Source organism: Danio rerio, chromosome 7, assembly GCF_052040795.2.
Source record: "Danio rerio strain M-AB ecotype USA chromosome 7, GRCz13ab, whole genome shotgun sequence".
Taxonomy (NCBI): domain Eukaryota; kingdom Metazoa; phylum Chordata; class Actinopteri; order Cypriniformes; family Danionidae; genus Danio; species Danio rerio.
Genome location: NC_141027.1, coordinates 42,107,747 through 42,122,089, shown reverse-complemented (window position 1 = coordinate 42,122,089; position 14,343 = coordinate 42,107,747). Strand labels below are relative to the sequence as shown.

Sequence of the window (14,343 nt, the reverse complement as noted above, 5' to 3'; positions counted from 1 at the left end):
CAATTTCTTCAAGGCAAGGTGCTTTTTTTTTCATGGACATTTGCATGGAATTGCTCATATGCACTGATTTTATACCTACAGACATTTAATATACAAACCAACATCTGTTGTTATGGTAATATAGATTAATTTAGTGGGATTCTTTCAATTTCTTGAGTTTAATTAAGTATTTGGCAGTTTGTAAATGGCTGATTGACCTGAAATTTAAGTGACAGTAGATTTCTGCAGTGGTACACTTCATAAACTTTAACTTTGAATTAAAGCTGCACAATATTGGAAAATATATACACACAAACACACACACACACACACGCATATATACACATTTTAGCGATTAAAAAAAATCACATGATGACTCTATTTGAAAAGTCATTCATTTAGATTTATTGGGATGATTTTGTAGGGGAGTGAAATATATATTCATTCATTCATTGTCTTTTCGGTTTAGTCTCTTTATTAACCTGTGATCGCCACCGCAGAATGAACAGCCAACTTATCCAGCATATTTTTTACACAGCGAATGCCCTTCCAGCTGCAACCCATAACTGGGAAACATTCATACACACTCATTCACACACACAGTCATACGCTACGGTCAATTTAGCTTATTTAATTCACCTATACCGCATGTCTTTGGACTGCACTGAAGGAAACCCACGCCAACACGGGGAGAACATGCAAACTCCGTGAGTCCACATAGAACTGACCCAGTCAAGGCGACCTTCTTGCTGTGAGGCGACAGTGCTACCCATTGCGTCGTCCATATATATATATATATATATATATATATATATATATATATATATATATATATATATATATATATATATATATATATATATATATATATATAAAATAAGCAAACTACTGTTATAAATAAACGCAATGGGGTAAATATTAAAATGAAAAAAGTAGTGCTTTTAGGTTTTTAAGAAATTGAATAATCAAATTTAAATCAACATCTTCATCATTTATTAAATTTCTTTATGCACTATTAAAATGCTTTAAGCTTTCTTAAAATGCTCACTAAGCCATGTGCCTTAAAACACTTAGCAGATGATAAACCTTCACTTTATTATGATTAAATTCTGCAGTGTCTCTACAAATCTGATGTGTTTTGACCTGTGGTTTCTGGTCAAATAAAATCCCAACAATAGGTTCTAACATTGCATATGCTGCTGAGATGTGACTATTGCGGATGCACACATTGTGATATTGATGTTCAAACGATGAAATGTGCAGCCCTACATTAAACCATTTGTTTGCAATAATGTGTAACTTCTTATTTCTATAATAAAAATAAAAATACATTTTCAAAAATTATTTTCCACATTGAATGATAACGATAAATATTTCGAGTTGGTAATGCTTCCAGATTTAAAAGAGTACCCCAACAATGAGTGAAGTCACAAAACTTAGAGGGTCTATTAAATGGCATAACATTTTCTGACAATAAATTTTCTGTGGGCGAAAAATTTAGTGCACCTCTAATATTATCAGCACACTTTTAGATTCCCATTTCTGCTGTGTGATTGGCTCTTAGATCAATATGGAGTAGAAAAGTCCAGAGCTCATCATTGTTATTGACATTAATGTTATTGAAATTCGATATAGAATTGTTTATCAGCCCAGCCGTACTGTATATCCAATGCACTGAAATTCACAACACGCAAAAAATATGCTGATGTCATGTTTTTAAGTTTATTAAATTAATTTCATAAGACATTTTGGTAAAACTTTAAAAGGAACATGCGTCTCTTGCAGCAATTATAGTTGCTTTGCTGCAAACTCCAATCTAAGTTTTTTTTCTGGTTGTTCATTCTAAAGACCCCGTGTCCCAGCCTCAGCGTATCCTGTAGCTACAGTATATATTGTTGTAAAATGCTTATATCTGCATTAGATGCAGTTTTAAATTGCATGTGTAGTACATTTATTACTGTGTTTATTATCTTTGTTAATGTTAGTTAATAATAATACAGTTGTTCATACATTTAGATTTTAATAATGCATTAGTAAACCATGACAAAAAGCTGTACAAGATTGTTCATACTTATTTCAACTTCATGTTAGTGAATACATTAACTAACCTTAACTAACGGACCATTATTTTCATTCATCCATTATTCTTTGGCTTAGTCCCTTTAATCATCTGGGGTTGCCACAGCAGAATGAACCGCCAACTAATCCAGCATATGCTTTACACGGAGGATGCCCTTACAGCTGCAATTCAGTACTGGGAAATACTTATACACTCTCACACTCACACTCACACTCTACAGCCAATTTACTTACCCAATTCATCTACAGCACATGTCTTTTGGGCTATGGGGGAAATTGGTGCACCCGGAGGAAACCCACATGAACACGGGGAGAACATGCAAACTCCACACCAAATGTCAACTGGTCTCCCCAGAACTTAAACTAGTGACTTGTTTTGAGGCAACAGTGATGCTAACCACTGAGCCACCGTGCTGCCCTGGACCATTATTTAAAAGTTTTAAATTACATTACATTAGTTGATTTTAAACATCTTGAATTTAAATCTCATATAACTTTAAAAAAACATTTGAAACATGCTTATCTAGTTCTGAATAAAAATTGTCATTTCTTTTTGATTATATTTTGCAATGTTACAAAGAAAAGTGTTTGTGTGAGTGTTACCACTTGTAATCTTAAAAGCTTTTGAATGCTTTTGTTTATGTTAATGAAAATTGTATTTTGGGGCGATGCAGTGGTGCAGTAGGTAGTGCTGTCGCCTCACAGCAAGAAGGTTACTGTTTGAGCCTCGGCTGGGTCAGTTTGTGTTTTTGTGTGGAGTTTGCATGTTCCCCTATGCAGTCACATCGGTTTCCTACTGGTGCTTCGGTTTCCCCCAAAGACATGCAGTAAAGGTGAATTGGGTAGGCTAAATTGTCTGTAGTGTGTGTGTGTGTGTGTGTGTGTGTGTGTGTGTGTGTGTGTGTGTGTGTGTGTGTGTGTGTGTGTGTGTGTGTGTGTGTGAATGTGTGTGTGTGGATGTTTCCCAGAGATGAGTTGCAGCTGGAAGGCATCCGCTGCATAAAAACATACTGGATAAGTTGCCGGTTCATTCCGCTGTGGCCACCCCGGATTAATAAAGGAACTAAGCCGAAAAGAAAATGAATGAATGAAAATTGTATTTTATACATATAAAATTTAAAGTTCAGTGAGATTTTATTATTCTGTCAGTAAGGATGCATTAAATTGAAAAGGAAATCGCATTAAAGGCATTTATAATGTAACACAATCTTTAAAATGATTGTGCTCCCATCTGAAAGTTTCTGTGAAACTGAAGACTGGAACAATGAATATTCAGCTTCGTAAACAAAAAGAACATTTTATTATTATTTTGGTAACGCCTTTGTTTAAGTAACGATTCCCACTATTAAGTACTGGATAATTACCTGCGTATTATTAGCATATTGTCTCTTTATTAGTACTTAAATTATGATTTTGTTCTACACCCCCAATCAATTTTATTAAAAGTAAATTTTTATTAAAAGTGAACTTTTATTAAAATTAAAATTCTCGTCCGAAGCTGAAAATGTTTGGATGCACTTGTAAATATAACCAAAATTATTTTTAATATTTAAATATTGTTATTAAATAATATAATTTTGTAAGATTTTAAATTTAACTCCATAGCTTCAACTTAAAAAAATACAAGCCAATAGCCTTTAGATGGATGGATAGGTATTGTATTGATTACATGTACTGATTTTTCTTTTATGCCAAAAATCATTAGATTAATATGCAAATGTCATTTTATTAATAAATTCTTTCATCAATTATTTACATTTTCTTCTGTATACATATAAAAATATGCATTGCTAAACATTTCATTTAGAAATCTTTAAAAGGCTATTTATTTTATTTTATTTATTTTAATTCATTTATTTTTTCTCCCTCAACCCTCAGATTGTAGATTTTAAAATTATTTTATCTCTGTATTGTCTGACTCTTATCCTAATAAATCATACATTAATAATCACGAGGCATCAGTTTACTGGTGTTGCCATGACAGCACTGTAGCTATTGAGGAAACAGAAACAAGTATACTACATAATAATTTCATGTCAGCAAATTATTTGAGTGGATTTTTCCGGTGGAGTATGTTTGGTGAGCATGTGTGGTTCATGCATGTAAAATACAGAATATAGAAAACTGACCATGCTATGAGTGCTCCACCCTTGCGATTCACAGTATAAGTGATTTATTTCTGATCAGATAATTGCAGTACTGGTAAGCTTTTCCTTAAATTGATCATTTGGACAGATTTAAAAATAAAAATATTTTTGCTGATAAACAGAAAATTCTCCTGTTAAAGTGTTTGTCACCACTTTTAAATCTGCTTTGTATTGTACAATGTATTCCGCGTATTTGATAATGAACAATGTTTACACTTTCTCCCTACCAGCTCTAAGAAAATAATTTCTGTTTATCAGCCAAAGTCCTTTATTTGACACAGAACACAGAATTGAGTGGAGATTTTGAACTTGTCTATTTATTTATTTGAAAACTGCAGAATTTGATTCTAACACAATTATTTATATATAGTAGATGTGCCACTGAAAATGATACCCTGTTTTATTCATCATTTAAACAGCACTATGGTAAAAATAAAATGTTTTGGCAACAGACTTCTTAACTGTACACAATAACATTTAGCTTCAAGGCAGGAGGAATTGGCAGAAATTTCTCACTGTCCCTTTCTTCTAAATCAACTGAGGGAACAGCAGGTTCCTTCGGTTTTTCTGCTCCTTTTCACTTTGTTCATTGTCATCTGCTTTCAATTATAGTTTACAAACACAGAGGGTTTTCAAATAATTCCAGCGTGATGTCTGCATATTTGTAGTTCTTTGACTGGTATTTAAACTGATTCAAACTTTTGAAAAATGATTTCAGCCCACCACACAGCAGTCGCCGCAGGATGAGCAGGAGAAACTGCTGGATGAAGCTGTGCAGGCAGTCAAGGTTCAGTCATTTCAAATGAAGCGCTGTCTGGTGAGTTAACAGTATGCAAATTTCATTCCATCCATAATGTGTGCTAAACTGAATCCTGAGACCTTGTATTTCCCATAGCCGTGTTGAGCCTCTTGCTCTGAACAAATTGGAAAACAAGACATGATTTTTAAGTATAGACAGCGGAAGGTGTTGCTCACTCTTATTAATATTTATGCACTTTTTCAGGACAAGAACAAGCTGATGGATGCACTGAAACATGCCTCAAATATGCTGGGGGAGTTGAGGACGTCCATGCTCTCTCCTAAGAGCTATTATGAACTCTGTATGTGTTTGCGTTGCATTATTTGTTGAAAAAAAAAATACATTTGCACTTTTGAGTTTAACAGTACGTGTGTTAAAGAATAGTGTTTTGTGCTGTCAACAGCTTCTCTACATTAAATGTCATCTGTAGAGATGTCGTTTATTTACTCTCCTGAATTCCTGTTGTAGATATGGCCATTTCAGATGAGCTGCATTACCTGGAGGTGTATTTGACTGACGAGTTTGCCAAAGGTCGCAAAGTGGCTGATCTCTATGAGCTTGTTCAGTATGCAGGGAACATCATCCCTCGACTGTGAGTATCAAAAGTCTCTTTTCAGGAAAGTCTGTTCACTCAGTGACCATATTTGCAACGCCTCCAGGCAGCTATTTTGGGCATACAGATTCAAGTCCTATATGTTTCAATAGAGTGCATTAGAGCTCGCAGACTTTTTCAGCAGCACTTATTCTGGAAGTAATTTTCCCCATAAAGATATTTAAAAAAAGGCTTTTTTAGAAATGTTTTGTAAGCTATGAACCAAACCAACCAGCTACAAGATGAATCACTGCATCACAAACTTTGATTTCAAGGAAAAAAGCTGCTTTTCACACAACGGACATGAAGTGACATGCTGCATTATTTAAACTTCTAAAGACTTTAGTAAGAGTGTACGCACACTCTGTACAGCACTTAGCATCTGTCCTTGTCGCCTATCGATGTTGAAAAACAGTGGCTGTTTCTCAATTCCAAGAACGCAGAGAATGGACTTGGGTTCTTGTGAAGGCCGGTCTTGCCATGCAGGTCACCTCTGAAGAACAAACTCAGGAGACCGTGAGAACAGAGCGCGCGTCCCATGAGAAATGAGCTACTGTGCTCTTCCTAATGGTCACATGACCTTCACACATTTTTAACGAGAAATTATTTAAACATTACAGAATTCATACAATGATTCATTGTTTTTCACCTTTTAATATATTTTATATACACAAAAACCTTACAAATATACTCGGCACGAAACAAATAAAATAGATTTTAATACGAATTTCAGCAAGTAAACCCCCTTAATATGTTTCTGCCGTTATTCAAATTTTCTTGTTATTGTTTACTTTCACCGTCTCATTTAGGGAAACTCCTGAGATACATAAGTTATATCTCTGAACTTTAATAATAAATCTATATTTAATGCTACACTCCCCACCTCTTTTGTTCGGCCGCAGTGACTTCTGGGACTTTTAGAGTAAGTTCGGTGGTCAAGTCTGCATCCACGCATCCTCGATATCAAGAACACATTTTCATGTGTCTTCTGTTCTTGCGCTTTTGAGTTTTAGAACTGAACTTTGGCAGTTGATGACAACGTTACGCGAGAACATGACGCAAGAACGCTGAAGAACGATTATTGTGAAACAGCCAGTATGTTAAGATGTAGTGCTGTGGGCTTTACTATTTCTGTGGCTTGTTTTCAAAATAAGAGTCTCGCATACATAGTAAGTTTAATATAATCTTAGATAAACTTCAAATAAGGTAACAGTGTGTGTTATGACTGCCAAAATTCTGACGACTCAGCGGTTTGTGCAGGTCTGGCTGATGTAGAACATGACCTAAAGTACATGCAAATGTGATAGTCTGTATTGTGTTCTGATAGGCAGTTTTTGACAGGTTTTACACCCACAGGATTTACTTCAAAATGTTTGAGGCTCACAGTATGACTATTTTAAGGTACGCCCGATTCACACAGGGCTTCAGCGTCAACGCTTGATGGAGGGTGTGTCTAAAGTTGGGGCTGACATGATCTTCATAGCAGTGTCAGCCAATGAAATTACTTTGCAATTGGCTACAGTCTGAGCTGGGGTATTTGCATAAAGCGATCTGATTGGCTGACACTTGCTTTGGCACTTTGAAAAGTTGAGAAATCTACAACTTCTGCAATGAGCAAAATTCAGTTCGACCACACTTGACATCACCTATTTAAAGTGAATGGGAAGCATTGACGCTGATGCCCCATGTGAATGGGGCGTTGTTATTTAGCTATGCTTCTATATATTCTGATTTTTATTACATGGCACTCTTAAGAAATTTCTTAATATTAAAAGTTCAAACTTACTAGCCAGACAGTCGAAACCGAAATGAAACACCAGCTGATTGTGCGGTCCTGCATATAGAAATCTCATATATGGCAACAGTCCTGCTTTTAGTGATTCCAGATAATTTTGTTTTTCTGAAGTGAACTCTCTTAAGGACTTTTTTAGCAAAGTGACATCAGAAAAGATTTGAGAATTTTTATAATGTATTAACACTAAAAATCTTATTTAATTTATGTATTCGTTTGTTTGTTGATTTTTAATTGTATATTTATTATTAAAATGATCTTGCCATTAAAATAGCCTTGGTTGCTGACATGGCATTAAACTAAAAATACAATATATATGTGGCAACATATAAGGCTCCTATTTAAAATACAGGCTCGTTTAGATTTCAAAGAAATAAAAATGTCATATATGTGCACATATGTAACATTCAAAAGTGCAAAAAATGGGGTTTATAAGAATATAATTAGACTGAGCAACATCTCCAGGCCTTCTTTTGAGAACATAAAAAGTTATGTGCACCCACAGCCTCCATGTCTCTTATGAACTTGGAACTTTTACACCGCTGGCACAACTTTGCTTTCATTTTGCTTTCAGTCCAGAAGGAATCAAAACTAACCATATTATTTTGTTAGCTCACATTGCTAGTTTTGTGGTGAACAATTCATCTGTGCATGTCATTTAAAAAAAAAAAAACATTGTTTGCCCTTCTAATCATTAATTGAAATCTGTAAAAGCACTTTCTATTTGTTTTAAGTTGATTTGTCAGATTATGCATATCTTACCAAATGGGCGTGGCTAATAAACTTAACCACGCTGCTCCAACTGTCAGTTTTGACAACAAACAGAAAGGGTGAGCAGGAGGAGTCTGTTAGGTTGTAAAAACCCTTTTTCCGATCTTTCTGAATGAAATGTCTATTTTACTAAATCCAATCAACTCACAGTAGGAAAAACAAACCACTCCCACTGTCCCACTGTGAATGATTTTCCCTCATTTCAGGGTTAACAACATACCGAGCACTCTGATTTTCAAGGCAAATTTATTTATGTAGCATATTTCATACACAATGGTAATTTTAAATTGCTTTAAATAAACAGGAATAAAAGAAATACGTATAAGACAATAAAAAAAACAGAGAATAAAAGTGATTAAAACAGATTAAAATGTATTAAAACATGTTTTAAAGCAGGGGTCACCAATCTTGTTCCTGGAGGGCTTGTGTCTTGCAGATTTTAGCTCCAACCTTAATCAAACACACCTGAACAAGCTAATCAAGGTCTTACTAGGTATACTTGAAACACCTAGGCACGTGTGTTGAGGCAAGTTGGAGCTAAACCCTGCAGGGACACCGACCCTACAGGACCGTAATTAGTGACCCCTGTTTTAAAGGAATGAAAAAGAAAAGAAAGACATATTTTTTCAGTTAACCTTTCTGAAACAAGCCTCAGCTTAATTGATGTGATGACTTCACCAGCTTTTTTATTTAGAAGTGAGGACATATTTCCGATTACACTTTCTCCTATTCATTGTAATATGAATGCACATTTGTGTAAATCTTTGTTTAATTTACTTAATCCCTTCCCAATTGAAATTTCCTAACTGTTAATACTGTAAAATAATATGTTTATAGTTGCATTAGTCAGCATTACAATAATAAAATAAAATTTGCTGATCTTATTAAGATCCAGAAGTTCATGAGCACACTGTTCAAGAGGAACCGGCTCTACAGTTTTTGCCGCTCATTAGATTTTATCCTGCTGATTCTTTCTCTTCCTTCACTCACTCCAATTTAGCTAGTTCGATTGTCTCACCAGCTGTTCATCAATGTTCTTCACTCGTTGACTTTGTAGCGAGTCAATACTCATCCTGACTTCCAAACTCCCTTCATTCGTTCACAATATCATTAATTTTATTGAGAGTGATTACCCTGCCACAGAAAGCTGTAAGATTCACATGGCTCACCGATCCTTTCAATGTGATATAAGATGAATGTATTTATAATAGCATAATGTTACAATATGGTGTGTCAAACATTTCATATAAACATTATCTCAAAGTCTTCAAGCACAATAAAGGGATTTGTTGAGTTAGAGAAAAAAATTACATCAGTTTTTATTTCGATTTTGGAATTTCTGATTTAGTTAAGAGTTTCTTGAAAAATATCAATATTCAGTATAATTTTAGATACCATTGAAGACCTAAAATGCAGAAACCTTAAGGGTTAAGTATACCTTAGCATACTTTAGAAGCAGTTGTCCTTGGATATCTGCCTTAAAAATATTGAAAATGTTTTTTTTTAATTCCCACCAAGCTTTTTAATTGTTGTTTGTATCAGTGTCTAATGGTTTGTTTTAATTCCTTGGTAACCCTTTACAATAAGGTTATTTTAGTTAATGCTTTTGATGTTAATATTGCATTAGTAAATGTTAATTGTTAAGTGTTTGTAAATAAATTACCTTATTGTAAAGTGTGACAATTTTTAGCCCCATCCTTAAGTTTCATCACCTTGGCCAGCTTTGCTGTGATAAATTTGCTATATGAATAAGCTTTACATTTACATTAAGATTTAATTGTTTGGCAGACACTTTTGTCCAAAGCAACTTAAAAATAAGGAGACATTCAGCAATTCAAAAAAAAGAGGCACAGTACACATAGGAAGTGCTGTTTATAAAGGAACTGTTAGTGCTCAGAGAATTAGGTGTAAAGTAGGAGGGAGTGTTTGTTTTTTGATAGTTAGAGAATAGTGAAGAGAGTTTCTACAGATGGTTTGTCAAGCCCGCTCACCCATGTGAGGCACACTTGGTTTATCTAATTGATTTGTGTTGGAACAACATGAATGAAGGTCACACTTTATTTTGATGGTCCGTTAGTTTAATTAAGTTAGCTGGCATGTAGATGCAATGTATTTCTCATTATTATAAGTAGACTGTTAGGTTGGGGTTAGGGTTAGTGTAATTTGACATGTACTTGCAAAGTTTCTTTTAGTCAGTTAAATGTCTGTTGAAGACGCAAAATTAACAGTTATCAGGCAGACAGTCTACTAACACTCAAATGGATCATAGAAAATAAAGTGTTACCTGAATAAATAGTTTGGGACCCTGTATTTTTTACAGTTTATATAATTGCTTGTTTGCTTACTGAGAAAAGGTTTGATGGATATTTTATAAATCAACTGAAACTCTGGAATTCTCTGCGGTGGATTTTGTCATAATAATAATAATAATATAGGATCCATAAAGTTTTTGGCCATCAAAAATGATCTACCGAAAGATAAAACGGCTCAAAATATGGGACAGACTACTCCTGTTCACCATTTCTGTTCGTTGTCAAAACTGACAGTTGGAGCAGCGTGGTTAAGTATGTTAGCCACGCCCATTACCTCAAAATCACATCATCTGATAAATTAACTGAAAACCAACAGGAAGTGCATTTTTAAATTTCAATTAAAGATTAGAAGTGCAAACTTTTTTTTTTTTTTTTTTGTCGTAATGACATGCACAGATGAATTATTTAACTCAAAACTGCCAATCTGAGCTCATATGGTTTGTTTTGATTTCTTGGGGACTTTAATGTAAATCAGTGGTGAGGGTAACATTGTGTTCCCAAATGCTTGTTAAACTCTCAACTCAGAAGTTTATGTCCTCAGAGTTTTCTGCATTCACTGTAAACTAAGCTGTTCAAACTGAGATGCTGAAAATAATCACAAGCTGCCAGCATGAGCACTTCACTCTGAAACATGCAGCGCCTTGGCCTCAATATGATTAAAAATACTGTAACATGCCTATTTGAGAGAGAAGGACGGCACAGCTGGTAACGGTGTATTGATACTGCAGAAAATTGCTTTCAAATATAGCATTGTTAATAAATATTTTTGACAGCTCTGTTTGCGATTTGTAGCAAACTGGCATTTAAAAGCTTGGAGTTACTGAACGATAGAGCGATTTGTAATTACTGTTGTTTCAGCGTGAGCAGTACAGATGGAAAGTAGAAAAATGAGATGGAGTTTGATTTTTGCAAACTCCTTCAGTGCCAGCTCATGTATAATGAGGAAGTGTGCTGCAACAGATTGCTGGAGTACATCTGCTTGAAGTAATGTAGCATTTTAATGGATTAGTTCACTTCCAGACTAAAAATAATTCCTGATCATTTACTCACCCACTTGTCATGTTGATTTCTTTCTTTTTTTCTAAAACAATTAATATGTTTGAGGAAGAATGGTCTGGCCTATTTTAATGATTTTCTTACAAAAATAAACATTTATGTAGGACACCTACATTATATAAACATTTGATGCTCTACTAAATGATGACATTGTAGTTCTTATTCAAATTCATACAATGTCTGTCATGATGCTCCATTGGGCATGCAGGCTAAGTTCCATCAAATGTGGAATTCATTCATTGTCATTGGTGTGATTGGTTACTGTCACTTCAGCTTTCATTTGCGTTAGGGTTATTGATCTGCAGCATATTTTTGAATACCCTCCTCCACATGCGTATTGATCTGCTATAGGGATTCTATCTACAATACAGTATGTTATGTTTGCAGCAGCTGTATATTAGGGGAAGGAATCACAGCTTAACGCGCATACAATACTATCACAATATTTTGCCCCTAATATTGATATATTGTGATATCAATGATTCTGCGAAATACCACAAAAAACATGCATGATATATCTCAGTTTTTGTAAATAAAAGGGAAAAATGTATCAAATAGTTAAATGATTAAGGGATGTCCTGATCATGTTTTTTTACCCTCAAGTCCAAGTCATTTGATTTCGAGTATCTACTGATAGTGAGCCCTATGCGATACTTCTATAATACATAAAAAATATATATAATTTCTTTTAAAAAAGAATAAAGATCCTGGATGTTCCTTATGTTTTATATAATTTACCTTATTTTAACGTTCAACAACTCTGTTAACAAACAGAGCACTTCTGTGAGGTAGCTCAAACAATCAAGTAAAAATAACATTAATTCTCCACTTTTAGACTTTAGGACATCAGTAAATATATAAAAAAAATCTAATTAGCATAAGAAATCCAGGGTTCTATTAAAAACGAATGGCAGGTCACTCATTGTGATTATTTGTGCTATCTTGGTTGTGATGTTTGTTTTTAGAGTTATCAGGTTTGTTGTGTTAAATGGAGCCTTTTCCTTTCCACCTCCCACCTTCAATCCCAAATTTACATATATTACACTTAGCTATGACAATGTCATCATCATCAACTTCATAATATCTCTAAGCCGCAGACATGCTTGCGCTTTCTGCTACAAGCTGCTTCTATGTTCTACTTTGTTTCTTTCTGTTTGAAGTCAACAAAGAGGTCTAACTCTGTACCACTGCATAACTATTGATGTGATCTGGACATCACTATATTGACCTCGTTTTTCAATGCAGAAGTGCGCTCGTTTTTGCGATTTGTTTTAAAATTTCCGATTTAGTTGCCTATATATGGGAGAAATGACTAAGAATAATAAACCACAGAAAACAGTCAAACTACTTGCTCGACAAACAAGTGTTTGCTTGACTATACAGACAAAAAAGAATAGTATAATGTGAAAATGTCAGTTTGCAAACATCAAGTAGTAAAACAAGCAATTTTTAATGTCTAAAAATGAAGTGAATGAGACCCATGTCTTTATCCAAAAAGATTTAAATGGCTGCACCCACTAATAGACGGAGAGTAAGCTGAATAGGATGCATTTCTTTTATTAACAGCACGTTTTATAGAATTGCAAAAATGTAAAAGAAGCACACAGCTGTTAAACAAGCTGAACTATGTTAATGTGCAAAGAGAAGTGACTGAAAAGGCCACATCTCTAAATTGCAGCAGAATCTCAATTTTGTGGAATATAAAAAAGAGAAAACTGTCAAAATTGCAATTTATTGCATTTTAGTTTCCTGTAAACTTATGATACTTATTACAACTTGGCCAACTTGGGTTTTGTAAAGATGGAAACATTTTATGCTTATCCCTGTTTTATTTTAATACAATGTCATGCATTCCCACTTGATGATTTTTTTTCTTCCTGAACAGTAACTTAGCAGAATGATCAGAGAGGTGAACACAGACTCATCTAAGCACTTAACGTCTCCAGCAGTGGAGAACATTAGTTATTTAGTCATCAATTTAAAAAGAGCATCATTTTTGAGTTTGTTTTTTTTTTAAGCCTTTTATTTTCAGCTAAAGTTTTAATAATGTAATCTACAAGATTTTGCCAAGCTCTGTAATGGTTAAATAAATCCAAGGCCCTTCAAATTATATGTTAATGTTCTATTGATATCTTTATCTAATAGAAATGTTGGCGGAATGAAATATTTTGAGCACATATTCCTGTATGAAGTCTCACAGCAGTGGCCGCAGCACACGTGATCTCTTTCATAGAAAAATCTAGCAAAGTCAAAGCAGGTATTTGAGGGTGAAACTAGCTGAAGCTTCCAGGAGAGGTGGGATCTCTGAAACGCACAAATAACTTGGTCCAGCTTGAACAGAAGAAGGTATCCATAGGACTCATCTATCAGTGGTTTAAATGATGCTCATGTATTGTTCATCCACCATTATTCACTGCGGGTATTGCAGGCAAAGCGGTAAACGGCTGCAGTCAGTGTAAGACTGATAAATTCATTTATATATTTTGCACATTTAGATAAATATCCATACTTGGCGACAGAGTGTATTTCCGTGGCTGAGAATATCAGGATCACCAAACTTGTTCCTGGAGCTTCGGTGTCCTGCAGATTTGAGCTCCAATCCTAATCAAACACACCCGAACAAGCTACTCAAGGTCTTTCTAGGCATACTTGAAACACCCTGGGAGGTGTGTTGAGGCAAGTTAAAGCTATACCCTGCAGGGCACCGGACCTCCAGGAACGAGATTGGTTACCCCTGCCCTATATTATATGATCAGACTGCATGTCTGTGAATATACTGGCAGTATGCCACCACCATTAAACTCATTAACATTGCC

General features: G+C 34.7%; 1 protein-coding gene across 2 annotated transcripts in view; it reads left to right on the top strand.

Annotated features, from left to right (window-relative positions):
- vps35 (VPS35 retromer complex component) overlaps nt 1-14,343 on the top strand; it is a 55,245-nt gene that overhangs the window by 1,551 nt on the left and 39,351 nt on the right. For both annotated transcript variants that reach the window (XR_015494829.1, NM_001025517.2), the window contains exons 2-4: nt 4,924-5,022; nt 5,209-5,305; nt 5,473-5,596. Coding sequence is in view for 1 of the 2 variants with exons in the window: in NM_001025517.2 (NP_001020688.2) it covers nt 4,924-5,022; nt 5,209-5,305; nt 5,473-5,596 (320 nt within the window). In the remaining variant the exon portion in view is untranslated. The remainder of the gene's footprint in view (nt 1-4,923; nt 5,023-5,208; nt 5,306-5,472; nt 5,597-14,343) is intronic.